This window comes from Ambystoma mexicanum, chromosome 14 (assembly GCF_040938575.1).
Source record: "Ambystoma mexicanum isolate Mex_15411 chromosome 14, UKY_AmexF1_1, whole genome shotgun sequence".
Lineage (NCBI taxonomy): Eukaryota > Metazoa > Chordata > Amphibia > Caudata > Ambystomatidae > Ambystoma > Ambystoma mexicanum.
This window is the reverse complement of record NC_090940.1, coordinates 384,304,249-384,317,840: the sequence shown is the minus strand read 5'-3', so window position 1 is coordinate 384,317,840 and position 13,592 is coordinate 384,304,249. Positions and strand designations below refer to the sequence as shown.

Sequence of the window (13,592 nt, the reverse complement as noted above, 5' to 3'; positions counted from 1 at the left end):
GTTTAGTTAATGTGTAGTACTCAGGGCCTGCAGCAAGATGATGGACTAAATAAAGCATGTGAATCGCGCATTCGTGGAAGGGCTTTGGATAAGCGCTGTTACGGCTGCAGACCTCTGAACAGTGAATACTGGAGCAGCTGCAAGGACTCATTGAAAACAAACGTTTTGCTGCTGACACGTGACTTTTTCGCCTCCGCCCATCCCCCTTACCTGCCCCCAGCTTCCCTTCATTAAGAGTGCCGCATGCGCATTCGTGCGCGCGCATTCGTGGAAGGGCTTTGGATAAGGGCTGTTAAGCAGGTGAGCGGGAGGTGGGGAGTGTAGCGTTCATACACGAGGTGATTTATTGTATTGAAGTTATATTATATTTTATTTTATTTGCTTTCATTCATTTTATATTTTATTGGTATAATCTTGATTTAGGAAGAGAGATTTTGAGATTGGTCACGAGACCAAAAAAAAAAGAACAAAGTGCGCACCGGAGCAAAGTCCCAGTTAAGTCCCGTTTTCCCGTTTTACTGCTTTTGTCGCGGCGTCTGCCGATTTTATTTACCTTGTTTTTGGGTGAGGATAGCTCACTTAGCTACCTATTTATCTGCTTTTCATAACATTTTTGCCTTAAAGTCAAAATGAAACGCAGCATTGCATCATTAAAAGCAGGCATGCCCCAAACATCGGCTTCATATTTTTCAAATGAAGAAAACCCCGCTCAAAATTTATCGATTGCAAAACTGAAGAGACTACGTTTGAGTTCTACTCCTCGCGATAACAACGTGAGTTCTAGAGCTAAAACAAAAGTTGAAATATTAGCTAGTATGGACATTCGTCCTTTTTGCTGTGATTTAACTCTTCCGAACTTGCCACTACCTGCAAAAGCAAACAACAATATACGTCTTCCTTGTCAATCCATAACCGAACCCTTGTTGGACCAAAAAACCAACGCAGTGGTATCTGAAAGTAAGACGGTAGCGGAGGAAGGCACCATAAAAAAGATGGAGGAAGTTGCCGTCGTAGCAGTCGGCACTGTGACCTTTGCCAAAGAAAATGTGTCCCTCACAGATAGTATCTTGTTAAATAATGTTTTGACAGGCACCTCTGCTCCACCAGCTGAAATGATTGAGCCTGTTACCATATCCATAAGTGACTCTTCGAAGTCCAAAACATCTAATAGTCCAAATCTTACCCCAAACACCGGGGCCATTCCAGTAATCGATCTGGATCTCAAAGCTACTGTCTTTTCTTCTTACACACGCTCAGAAAACTTGTCAAAATCTCCTATTATGTTCACAAAGATCAGTGCGGCTCAGTCTGTTGCTAATCTTTCCTTTATAGCTCCTACCCGACGAAAAATGGCCTCTAAGAATACTAAGGAAGCAGAGCTGGTTGACTCTCCAAGTGTAAACACAGGAATTGCTCTTATGTCTATGAACACGGCTATCTTAGCATTAGTCAAGTTGTTCGAGGCCTTAGTAACAAAGGCAGACTTGCACTCCGCCCAATTAAATCAATTATTAGTAGAGCAACTTACACTCACCAACAAATTGGAAAGCTTGGCTAAAACTAACAACTCTTCAAACAACAGGAGGTCAATAGCCTCCCAGACTTACTTCCCAGCTTCTGCTTCTTTACATGCTTACCAGACCCTTCCCTGCTTCTTGAACCCCATAACTGACCCTTCGTGTGACACTTTTGACACTGCTTTGAACCATCCTCAAAAAGTTTCATACCCTTTGTTTGACCCAAATTCGAACCCTTTTGATGTCAGCAAATTGGGAATCAAAAAGCCCCCCCCTGCTAAAAAATCCAAAAACATCAAAGCTACGGCTAAACGCCCATCGCAAACCAAACTTTTTGTCTAAAACATCTCCACTCCACCAGCAAATTCTGTAATTGTGGCTAAAGCGATTGCCAAAAAATATTCTTGTCAATCGCAAACTCGGAAAGCTAGCACTTTCCCAGGGACTGCAACCCCAGTTCATGATCACAGCCCATTAAATGATCTGATTCGCGTTGCCTCGGACATGGCTAAAAACACCCAGCATACACAGACTTCCAGTAATCTCTCATCTACTGCGGCACCAGTGACGCCATGTGTGGACAAAGAAACTCGCCTAAAAGTACTGAGGCACGCTATAGACGAAAACATGGCATTTAAATCAGTTCCCAAAACCTTGACTTTTGGCACAAATGACACAGCTTCCGTACTTAAATCAGTTCCCAAAACCTTGACTTTTGGCACAAATGACTCAGTTTCAGCTTTAAAAACTGCTGTCTCTGATATACATCAATTGCCAATAGCCTCACAGAATGTCTTGAATTTTGCACCTGGGAAACATGTCTCTCAAGCGTCCATCCCAATCATTCCAACTGAATCTCCCTGCGAACTGGTCGCTGCAGGAGATATGGAATCGCTGATACAGTCTACCTTGCTTAAGTTCTTTGAGAACTCTGGTTTTTCCCAAACCAAAGCTTCCCCAGAAAATCATCTAAACTCCAGGTCTCTGCCGTCAATAGAAAGCAAGAAGAAAATGACCGTAGGTTTCAAGCGCCCGGAGGTTCATGCGCTGACTCTCACATGTTTGCCTGCACCAGCGAAACAATACAATCTCAATCGGGCCTCTGTCCTCGCAATTTTTGGTGAGATTCCAGAATTGGATGAAATTGGAACAATTGACATTGAACTTGTTGAATTTATTAATCAATCAAACCGCATGGCTGTCAACCTTTGGTTTAACTCAAGGATTGTGGTAAACACCATATGGGCTGTGAAAACCCAATTGCTTGAGCTGGGTTTCAAGCTTCAAACCATGGTGGAACCCACAAACTTTCGAACAAAATGTCCCCAGAATCTCAATCAAAATCATATGTCAAGCAAAAATCAACCATTAACTCCAAAGACATATAAGTGTGACACCAATATAAGTCAATGTTAGAATAAGATCTTGGGTAAATCGGCTGTGTCTTGCATTAGTTGGAACTCTAGGGGTCATAGTCATTTGCTGAATAACAAGTATGTGTGTTTGACTGATTTTGATGTTATTATGTTACAAGAAACATGGCTTATTAATGTGCCTTCATGGAACAATTCTGATGTAATTTTAACTCCAGCAGTTAAAGGTTTGTGGGGTCTCCCCACATCGGGTTTGATGACAGCTGTTAAGCAGTCTTCAGCATTAAAAATTGAACTATGGTTTTCTCCTAACCCGTTTATACAAATGACAAAAATCCGTGGGGGCAACTTCTCATGTGCCATTATAAATGTTTATTGGAACCCTGCGGGCATCTTGGATGACTGCTTTTTAGATTGTATGGCTCAAGCTCTTGACATTGTTACACTTGAAGGACTTACTGAACAAATACTTGTAGCTGGTGACCTAAGTCTTCATTGTTTGGGTCCTCCACGCCAATCTGAAAAGGTTCGATTTCACAAAAGGTCATCCTTTGTGAAATCATGAAATTTATTTATGTTAAATGGAGCTTTGCCACAGGATGTTCCACCGAGGCCTACTTGGCATCGAGGTGGATCCATGGGAATTATAGACTTCATGTATGTAACTGCTCGTATCCTAAATAACGTTACAGCTTTCCAAGTCAATCAAACAGAAGTAAGTGATCATAACATCTTACATATGACTTGGACTTCAACCTGTGACGCGAATCAATCTACTTCTGCAATTATCCCGGGCTTTTGTAATGTGAATTCTGCTCGAAATAGATTGATATGGACGGAGTCCTCCGTGACAGCGTTTAGAAATTACTATTAAGCTGAATTAAGAACTGGAAATGGGGGCTTCGAGCATGAGAACTTAGTCTATTATGACCTAATGCAATTGTTCCAAACTGAGTCAACTACATATAAGTATAGGCAGATTCCTCATCTTCATATCTATGATCACGAAATAAGAATGAGGAAAACTAGACTTCGTACTGATAAAAGAGTTATTGCCAAACTTCCAGAATCTTTGCGTGCTCTTGCCCTAACATCAAAACCAAATATAGAAATTGGGTAAGAGCTTTAAGAGTTAAGCTCTATCAAATTGATGGGAACAACATGTTGAAGGCACTGGCCACCAAGAGCTCAGCGCAGGTATGGAACATCATAAATCAAGACACAGCAGGGCATCGGGTGGCCATTCAGATGAATGATGTAACGGAGGACAGATGGATTCAATACTATTTTGCCTCATTTGCTGATCCACCAGATCGTTCAGATATAGTTAGCCCCGATGTATTGCCTTCTTTTCACATTGCATTTGATAGAGAAGACATCTTATTAAGCATATCGCAAGCAAGCAAGTCGGGGGCCCCTGGCCCGGATGGTCTATCGAACAAACATCTCAAATGTTTCCCAGACATTTGGGCAGACATTCTTTTCCTCATATTTGAAACCATTGTCACACAAAAGATACCTTTGTCTTGGAAACAATCGATTGTAGTTCCCATCTACAAAAAGGGTGAGCGAACTAATCCAGCAAGTTATCGACCTATCTCACTCCTTGATGTGCCTGGGAAAATCTACTCTCGAATAATATTGAGAAAGTTGAAAGTTTGGGTGAATCAAGACTCCATACTAGGTCCCCTGCAATCAGGCTTTGTCAGTGGCTTAGGCACTCTTCCCAACATTATAACACTAAATATGCTTAAGTCTAAATATGCTATCAGAAAGCAAGCATTATATTTTGCCTTTATTGATTTTCGTTCAGCTTTCGACTCCATAAATCGTAATTTATTATTTTATAAATTAAAGACTCTGGGTTGTCCCTCTTCCTTATTGGCAATCATTATTCAGCTACACACTGAGACATCTATGCGTGTAAGACTCCCTATTGAGGGCCTTCTCTCTGCATCATTTGCCACCTTTTTAGGATTAAAACAAGGTTGCATCTTGGCATGTTTTTTGTTTAATTTGTTTATTTTTGATATGGGTTTTTCATTTCTTCAAATACTTTCAGATGCTCCCGAATTGGGTGGTCAGCGAATTCCGTGGCTGCTATACGCTGATGACCTGGTTCTAATTTCTCAAACCCCTATGGGCCTGCAGAATTTGTTATCTGCCTTATCCAATTATGCCTCGGAGAACCAGTTAACTATAAACATTGAGAAATCGCAAATAATGATTTGTAGGCCCCCAGGAAAAGCAAAATCACAAAATGCTGTATGGTACCTGCAACAAAAATTGATGGACATAGTCCCAGAATACAAGCATTTGGGCTTGTTCATCCAAAATACTGTGGGTGACTCACGTTACCCAAATATGCTGCGAACAAAACTCTTGTCTCTTACATCACAGGCCAAAGTTCTTGTGTACAAATATGGCAAATTCTCGCTAAAACATCTGCTCCTGTTTTACGAGCAAAAAGTCATTCCCATACTCACGTATGGTGCTGAGTCAAAATTGTTCACTAATGATCAGGTTTGGGACAAGTTAGAGGGGATTTTTTGGAAAAAGGTGCTTCGTTTGCCTAACTGTGTGCCCATGTCACTCCTACGTCTCGAACTGGGTATTAAACCTTTATCCAGTAGAGTCAAATGGAGTATGTGCATGTTTTTTCGTAAATGTTTGCTTGGTGTTACCAACAATAACATACTGAGCACGGTGGCCAGCTACTTGTCCTCTTCCAATCTGTATTTTCCTACCAAATGGCGCAGTTCAGTCCTGAATAATTTATTGGAAGCTGATATTTCTTTACAATATCTAATCGAAAACCCAGTGAGAGCCAAAGATAAATAATTTCAATGGGCATGGATCCATAACTATGAAATCTGTGTGAATTACAGAGACTTTAACACCAAAATCTTTGGTATTAAACGCCTGGGGCAAGTGGCTGGCTATCTTGTAAACTGTCCATCAGCAAAAATCAGGAATCAGTTTTTACGCGTAAGGTTGAATTTATGGCCTACGAAGGAAGTCTTGGTGAGGCGAAAAATGATACCTGTTGACCAAAAATGCTGTCGATTCTGTGAATCTCCTACTGTCATAGAAACATTGCAGCATTTGGTAGTAACATGTCCTCATTTAAATGCAATACGCTTCAAACAATTCTCTAATTTAATGAATTTGTACTTGGTACGGGACGAAGGTGAGATATGGAGCATTTTAGTAAATAGTTCTAGATTTTCGATCTTAAAGTCCATAGTACACTTCTTGGAAACCATTTTACCAACAGAATTTTATTTTTAATGTGCTATTGATACATTTCGAGCCTATATATGCATGTTTTGTTTTTTAGTTGTTATGGGCTCTTTATTTAATTTTATTTCATTATATTTTACTTTATTATTTAATTTAATTGGATAAATTCTTTTGGTTTCCTTCGTGAGGTCTACAAATGTATATGCGTTTTTGCGCATCACATGTATATGTACATATGTAATTTTTTTAAGTTGCTCCTATGTCACTTTATGTCACTTTATGTCACTTTCTATCACCTAATCCTTGTTGATTCTATGTGAAGTTTGAATTGTTTATTGAATTATTGATTTTATCTGTATCAACATGTATTTTGAAAAGTTGATTGATTTCAGCTAAATCAAATAAAAAAATAAAATAAATAAGTATGCTTACACAATAACTTCTGTGTACTGTGTTACACTGAATTTGTGTCTACCCGGTCTCCTCCCAAGAGTTTACCTTCACAGTGCAAACACTGCTACTACTTTGTAAGGCAAGCACAACTTTAGGAACAGTTTGAGACAGACACCATCATCCCCTACAAACAGGTCTAAGAGAATCTCCCCCTCAGTAAAAGCACACTGATTGCATTTAAGAGCTATTGGACTTCTGGTGCTACTGAAAAGTGCATTTGCGGTTACAAGACATCCACAATAACACAAGTGCGAGAAACGAGCAATCAGGAGGAGACAAGAGGTTCGTTTCCATCATCACTTGGGATATTACGTTATGAAGAAAGCGAGATAATATGGCTATTAAAGAGGAAGATGTTCAAAGGGAAGTATTGAAATGTGACATGGCGCTATGAGACATGGGTAGATTTCATTGGAGTTATTTAATGCATTTAGACCTTTTCAATTCCTTCTCAATTGAATTATCTGCTTACAAAGCATATGATAAAGATCTGTGACAGGGCAGAGATACTGGATGGTGTAGTGCAGCTGGATGGCCACAATGAGTATCCATAGGGTGGAAGCATCAATGGTCATGCAGAATGACACTAGTATGATGGATAAGATGGATGGATTAAAACTGATCAAGAAATAGGTCTGAACGATGGATTGTTGGAGCTTGAAGCTGCATTGTCTCGAGCGGCCCGTTATGATTGTTAGGTTCATGAGTGCAGAGTTCGTTAGCAAAAACAGCAACAATATAAAGTGCAGAACATCACTACACACATTTTGCCATGATATAATAATGGGATATTGTGCTCCCTTTGTTAAATCATCCATGTCAAGCATGTCATTTGTGTACAACTATCACTTACCTCAGCAAGGTGTCCCAGCAATGCAATACTCTGCACTGTTTTACCCAAGCCCATCTCATCTGCAAGGATCCCGTTGATACCCTGAAAAACACAGCTCATCAAGATCTACTTTACAGGCAGGATTAAGACACTATTTAAGTCGCTCAATACGCGTTGTAACCATTAGCCCTCCTCTTCCACCCTCTGGTTATCTGCGTTATTACAAAAATTAACAGAGAAAACACAGGGTGACAAGAAACATTAACAAATCACAGTAAAATGCAAACAGAAGTTAGTCTCATTCACTTAAAAACCAACCTAAAGTTTCTCACGATTTCAAAATCAAACAAGTAAAGTGGTAGTACTTGGAATATAGACATCTCTCTTTATGTGGAATTTGAAGCTTCAATGTGTGCATTCATTCATAAGTCAAAGACTTACCTAAGACTAAATAACAAATCAATACATATTTTTACCTTGTGACAATAAAACCGGGGGCTTAGCAGGCTCTAAAACAATAATCTAATTGTGTGATCACGTTTGGGTCAGCAGTCCATTCCAATGGCATTTACACCTAGTCAGTAGTCAGAATGGAGCAAAAATGTTTATTCCAATCAAAAGTAGTTGTCAAACAAATGACCACAATAAACGCCATATTTTCTTTAAATGTTGCAACATAAACAAACATGCCAGGACCAAACTAAGTGCAAATACGTTTTAAAAATCTAATTTTTATAATTACATGGTTACCTGTTCATATAGATTAGCCAGCCAATTCATGCCCTTCAACTGGTAACATTTTAATTTGCCGTTGAAAATGGAAGGCTGTGGAATATCCTCTCCAGCCAGAATGGATGGGTTTGCCAAACTGTAGCTCTCTCCGAAACCCGTTCCACACCTGTTGGCAGCCTTGAGGGCAGCTGCCCTACTTTCCTTTGCATCATCATCAAATGACCGTGTCTAAACGAAACAACAAATACGTAATAGTCAGAGTCTATGGCTTCATGTAAGGAGGCTTTAAAATTCAAGCTGGTTTTCTATATCTCCAAACTGCCACGTTTAAACTCATGTTTCGCCTTCCTCATTGGTCTATTACATTAAAAATTTAGCATGGTCTATTAAAGCATTCCTCACTATGCATTACAAAACGTACAACAGTGAGTCCCTAGCATGGTTTCATATCTTAACTTTGTTTTTAATAGGTTTACCTTTATAGAATGTTATTCCAAAATAACTGTTAGGCAAGATTGTGTGCAGTACCCTTTGGGAGACTACAGCAACCATGACCTCCTGGCAATAGGAACCCAACCTTTGGTATAAGTCTGCACTACACAGGTTGGTAGTGTGGCTGAGCAGCCAGGCTTATCTCAAGAGGGGTCAATGTGAGCAGTAGGGCTTTTACACAGAGATGCAGAGTGACAAGTATTCAAACAAACTCTTACACTCAAGGTTTCTTGATTAAACAATTATTAATTTTTTTAACGGTCAGTTCAATAAGCCTTCTTCAGAAGGGAGCCATATATCAGCAACACACTAATACACTTCAAAATACACACTCTTAGTTTCTCTAAATTCGCAAGTACCCATTTGGGATGCCACACAGATGATTCCTGCACCCTGAGGTGACTTAAATAACTAGGACACTGTGGACATTAATATGTTACTGGTACATTTACAGCAACATTGAGTTGGTGTCAAAGAATAGGGTATGGGAATAGAAACACAAGTTACACAAATATTCGGAAGCACGTAAGTATCTTTAAAGCCCCAATGCAAAGTAAATTTACCTTTTCCTGGAGGAGAGGTAAAACACAAAGTCAGAGGTAAGAAGAGTCTTTAAGGGAACCTGGCCAGCCATTGTCTATTGAGAAACAGTCTAGGTGAACTGAAGCACTTCTTGTAGGTAAGTAAAAGTCTTGCACAATGTTTTAGAGGTCTTTGTAGAAATAAAGAATCACAGAAGGGCCACATGCTCGGAGGCATGAAAAAGGCAAAGTTGCGAGCAACTCTACAAAAGCAAACAAGACAAGTCTCAAATGAGAACAAGCAAGGCTACACAACAAGAGGTAAGTCCCTGTATTTTTACAGTACCTTTGGTTAGAGGAAATTGTTCCAGCTGGCTTCTATTCCTGTACAGCTCTGCAGATCCTGTTGTTCCTGGACCTCAGTCGTGTGGACACGATGGAGGACATCTGGGGACTTCTGCATTACAATGGGAAGGTCAGCAGCAGCAATGGGCAAACTTCAATTCAGCAGCACTTTGGGGTTTCAGCTCCTCGCATCTACAGCAAATAGCAACACTGCGGCTCTTGGATACCACTTCAGACTTTCCTCGCATCTGGGGTCCAGCACTTAGGTGGCTTAGGCTTGGTCAGTCCTGTTTCAAGGGAGTCCGTAGGATCTTCCTGAGGCTCGGGTCCGACCGTAAAAGTGATGCACTTGTGGTGTTCCTCTCCCTGGCGCTTTGGTTCGTGCAGCAGCAATGGAAGTACAGCCAGCTCAGAGAGGATGTCCAGACAAGTTCACTTTGGGGTTGATTGGTCCCACCAACCCAAGGGGAGCAGTCGTCCTTGCAGGTCTTCTCTAGTTCAGGTGAATTTGGAGCTTCAGCACAGCAGCAGGGCTTCACCGGGCAGACCAACTGTCCAGGAGTTACAGCAGGCATCTCTTCCAAGTTCTCCTTCGGATTCCTTCGTCCAGTTGTCGACTCTGCCTTCCAATGCGAAAAGCCTTGCCTTTTCTGCAGGATTCTCCCATTCATTCCAGCCTAGCTGTCAATCACGCAGCAGGGTGGCTGTCCTACAAAGACAGCCAGATGGCCAATCACCTTTGGGTGCTTTCCTGTAACCAAGGGGATTAAGCACCTCCCTCACTTCCTGCCACTGGCAGACATGCTGGAGCCAGAGGCGAGCTTCACTCGTGAATCCCGCCAAAGATAAAACGAGCAAAGGGACCAAAATTGGTTTATCGCACAGAGTAAATCTTAACAAGGAACAACAAGAAATGGCGAAAAAAGAAGACCTGAGCCATTTTGGCAAAACGGGCCCCCATGGGTGCCTTACTGCAGCTGCAATTGCAGCCTGCGGTAAAAACACACAATGGTAGTAAAAAGTAAACCACTGCCAGCAGTCATTAATTGTAGAAAGGGTAACATAATAAATACAATTACAGTAAGTAATGTATGTCTTCTGAGGCTTGTGAATCTGCTTAGAATCACATGCTGTGCATAGACTAGCAAGGAGTACCAGGATATGGTGATGGGATGTGTGAAGGAACAGTTTCAAAGTGATGTCTTTGCACTGCCTGTCTCACCCGAGAAGCAGACTTCTAGTGTGTGTCTAAGCAGCAATGTTGAGTGAAAGTGTGAACAGAACTCCAAATAGCTGCTTTGCAAATAGAATCAAGAGGAACATTTGCAACAAAGGCTATAGTAGCTCCTGTGCCTCGAGTAGAATGAGCTCTATGCGTAAAGGGAAAGTATCTTTTGCCAAGAGAGTAACACAGTGTGATGCATTTAACAATCCATTTAGAAATAGCCAATTTAGAGATAGGGTCCCCTTCTCTACCAACGGCAACAGAGGGAAAGAATTGGTTTCTCTTTCTTAGTGGTTTAGTTTTCAAAAGGTAATACACCACTGCTCTCCTAACATCTAGTGTATGGAAAATATGGGTACGCCCTCTACCAAGCTACCTCCTACCTAATTAAAACCAACAAAACCGCCTTCACAGTTGTAGGGTGGCAAGCACCGGTCTATAAAGTGGCCCCTACCCCTATGTCACTATTGAAATTAAACCACCAAAAATGCAACAGGCCAGATGCGCCACACCCAAAAAAAAGTTTTGGAAGCTTCATACAAGTTAACTCTAATGTTGTTTATACAATGATTTTGTAATGGTGTGCTGCGAACACGTTTCAACATCCTCTCAAGGTCCTCTTCAGGGCTGCAATGCCATTCATAATTGTGCCACACATGAAAAAAGGAACAAGTTACTTACCTGTAACTGTTGTTCTCCAGCATGGGTCTGGCATGGATTCACATGCTCATGAATATTCCCCGTCGTTGGGCTGGGAATCCTCAGTAAAAGAAAAAAAATCAGTTTCAGTTTCTTTTCTGAACTGTCTTTCTCCTAATAACCAATCACTGATCTCTGGTCTCTGGTCATACTGCCCCCAGCCAATGACTGCCCTCTACCTAAGCCCCTCCTCAGGCAGCCATCTTTAGATTCCTTAGCACGTAAAGTGGCAGCAGGACCAAGAGAAGAGCTGCAGAGAGGTAGGCAGGAGGGTTCGCATGCAAATCCATGCAAGACCCATATTGGAGAAAAACAGTTACAGGTAAGTAACTTATTCCTTCTCCAGCATGCGGTCTGGCATGGATTCACATGCTCATGAATAAAAGAATACATACAAGTACCCACATGTACAACCACGGGAGGTGGCAAGGCTCAACATTAAGCATTTCAACAACTCAACATTAAGCATCTCTTACCTCCTCACCAGGCTCACCTTCAATCGAACAGGTTGCGCAGCACCGCTTGGCCGACTCTGGACTCCTCCCTGGAATCCCAGTCGATGCAGTAGCATTTCGTGAGGGTGTGCGTCGACCTCCACGTAGCAGCCCTGCAGATGTCCAGCAGGGGCATACCAGACAGGAATGCCGTGGTTGCTGCGATCCCTCTGGTCGAAAAAGGCTCTCAGGCGGCCAGGCAACGGTCAGTTTGCCAACCGGTGACAGTGCGTGATGCAGCCGGAGAGCCACCTGGAAATGGAAGCCTTGGAGAGGGCCTTCCCCTGGTTCACAAACAGCTGTGACGTCTTCCGAAAACTCTTCGTGCTGTCCACGTAGAACTTCAGCGCTCTAGCCACATCCAGCGAGTGCAAAGTCCTCTCAGCCGGCGACGAAGGTGACGGGAAGAAAACGGGTAACACGAAGGGCTCGTTGAGATGGAAGTCCGACGGCACCTTGGGCATGAAGGAGGGGTGTGTCCTAAGCACGACCCTTGTTGCGTGTAAAGTCAAGTATGGAGGTTTACAGGAGAGGGCCTGGATCTTTCCCACTTGTCGTGCGGAAGTGAGAGCCGCCAGGAACGCCGTCTTCCACGACAGGAATTTCAGAGGTGTCGAATGCAGAGGCTCGAACGGGGGACCCATGAGCCCAGTCAGCACCACATTGAGCTCCCATGCCGGGGCCAGAGCCTTCACCGGCGGGAACGAGCGGAAAAGTCCTTTCATGAACTCCTTAACCAGGCGATGCGACCACAGCGACAATCGCTTCGGAGTTCTGGTGTAGCAGGAGATAGCCGCCAGATGGATCTTGATAGAGGCGTGCGACAACCCAGCGTTGGCCAGCGACAACAAGTATGGCAGCACTTGAGGGGCCGTAATCCGTAGAGGGTTTAACTTCTTTGCACGGCACAAGACGGTGAATCTCTTCCATTTATGTCCGCAGCACTTAAGAGTCGAAGAAGCCCTGGCCTTGGCAAGTACCTCCTTGATCTCGTATCCTCTAAAATCTAGTGCTGCAGAAGCCAGGCCTGCAGGTTCAGCGACGACGGGTCATGGTGCAGAATCGCGCCTCCTTCCCTGGCGAGAAGATCTGCATCCGCCGGAAGCTTGACTGGAGGGGACGCTGACATGTCTAGAAGATCCGGGTACCATATATCTGCCTCGGCCATGCCGGTGCGAAGAAGATCATCCTGCACCGGCTGAGTTGACTGATGAGCTGTAGGCGCAACGGCAACGGTGGGAAAGCATAGAGAAACAGGCCGTCCCAGGGGAATGAGAATGCATCTCCCATGATCCCCGGCTGGGGAAACCTGCTGGCGAACCTCGGGCACTTGGTGTTCGTTGCCGTCGCAAACAGATCGATATGGGGATTGCTCCAATATCTAAACAGTAGCTCCATCTGATCCTGCCAAAGTTCCCACTTGTGGCAAGAGCGCAGCTACATGCTGAGTGAGTCGGCGACAGTGTTTTTCACTCCTGCCAGATGAAAGGGTACCAGAAACATCCTTTGGGCGATGGCCTAGTGCCATAGGTCCTGTGCTTCCTTGGAGAGAGCAGGGGATCTGGTACCCCCCTGCTCCCGAATGTAGATCATCATTGTGGTGTTGTCAGTGAAAACCCGCACTACCTTGCCCTTGAGGGACGAAAAGAATGACTTGAGGGCCCAA

At 43.0% G+C, this 13,592-nt stretch overlaps 1 protein-coding gene across 1 annotated transcript in view; it reads right to left on the bottom strand.

Annotated features, from left to right (window-relative positions):
• The window catches only part of INO80 (INO80 complex ATPase subunit), a 1,945,052-nt gene that overhangs the window by 1,332,686 nt on the left and 598,774 nt on the right, over positions 1 to 13,592 (bottom strand). Inside the window, exons 12-13 of the mRNA XM_069637507.1 lie at positions 8,169 to 8,378; positions 7,440 to 7,520 (exon numbers count right to left, since the gene is read on the bottom strand). Coding sequence (XP_069493608.1) covers positions 7,440 to 7,520; positions 8,169 to 8,378 — 291 coding nt within the window. The remainder of the gene's footprint in view (positions 1 to 7,439; positions 7,521 to 8,168; positions 8,379 to 13,592) is intronic.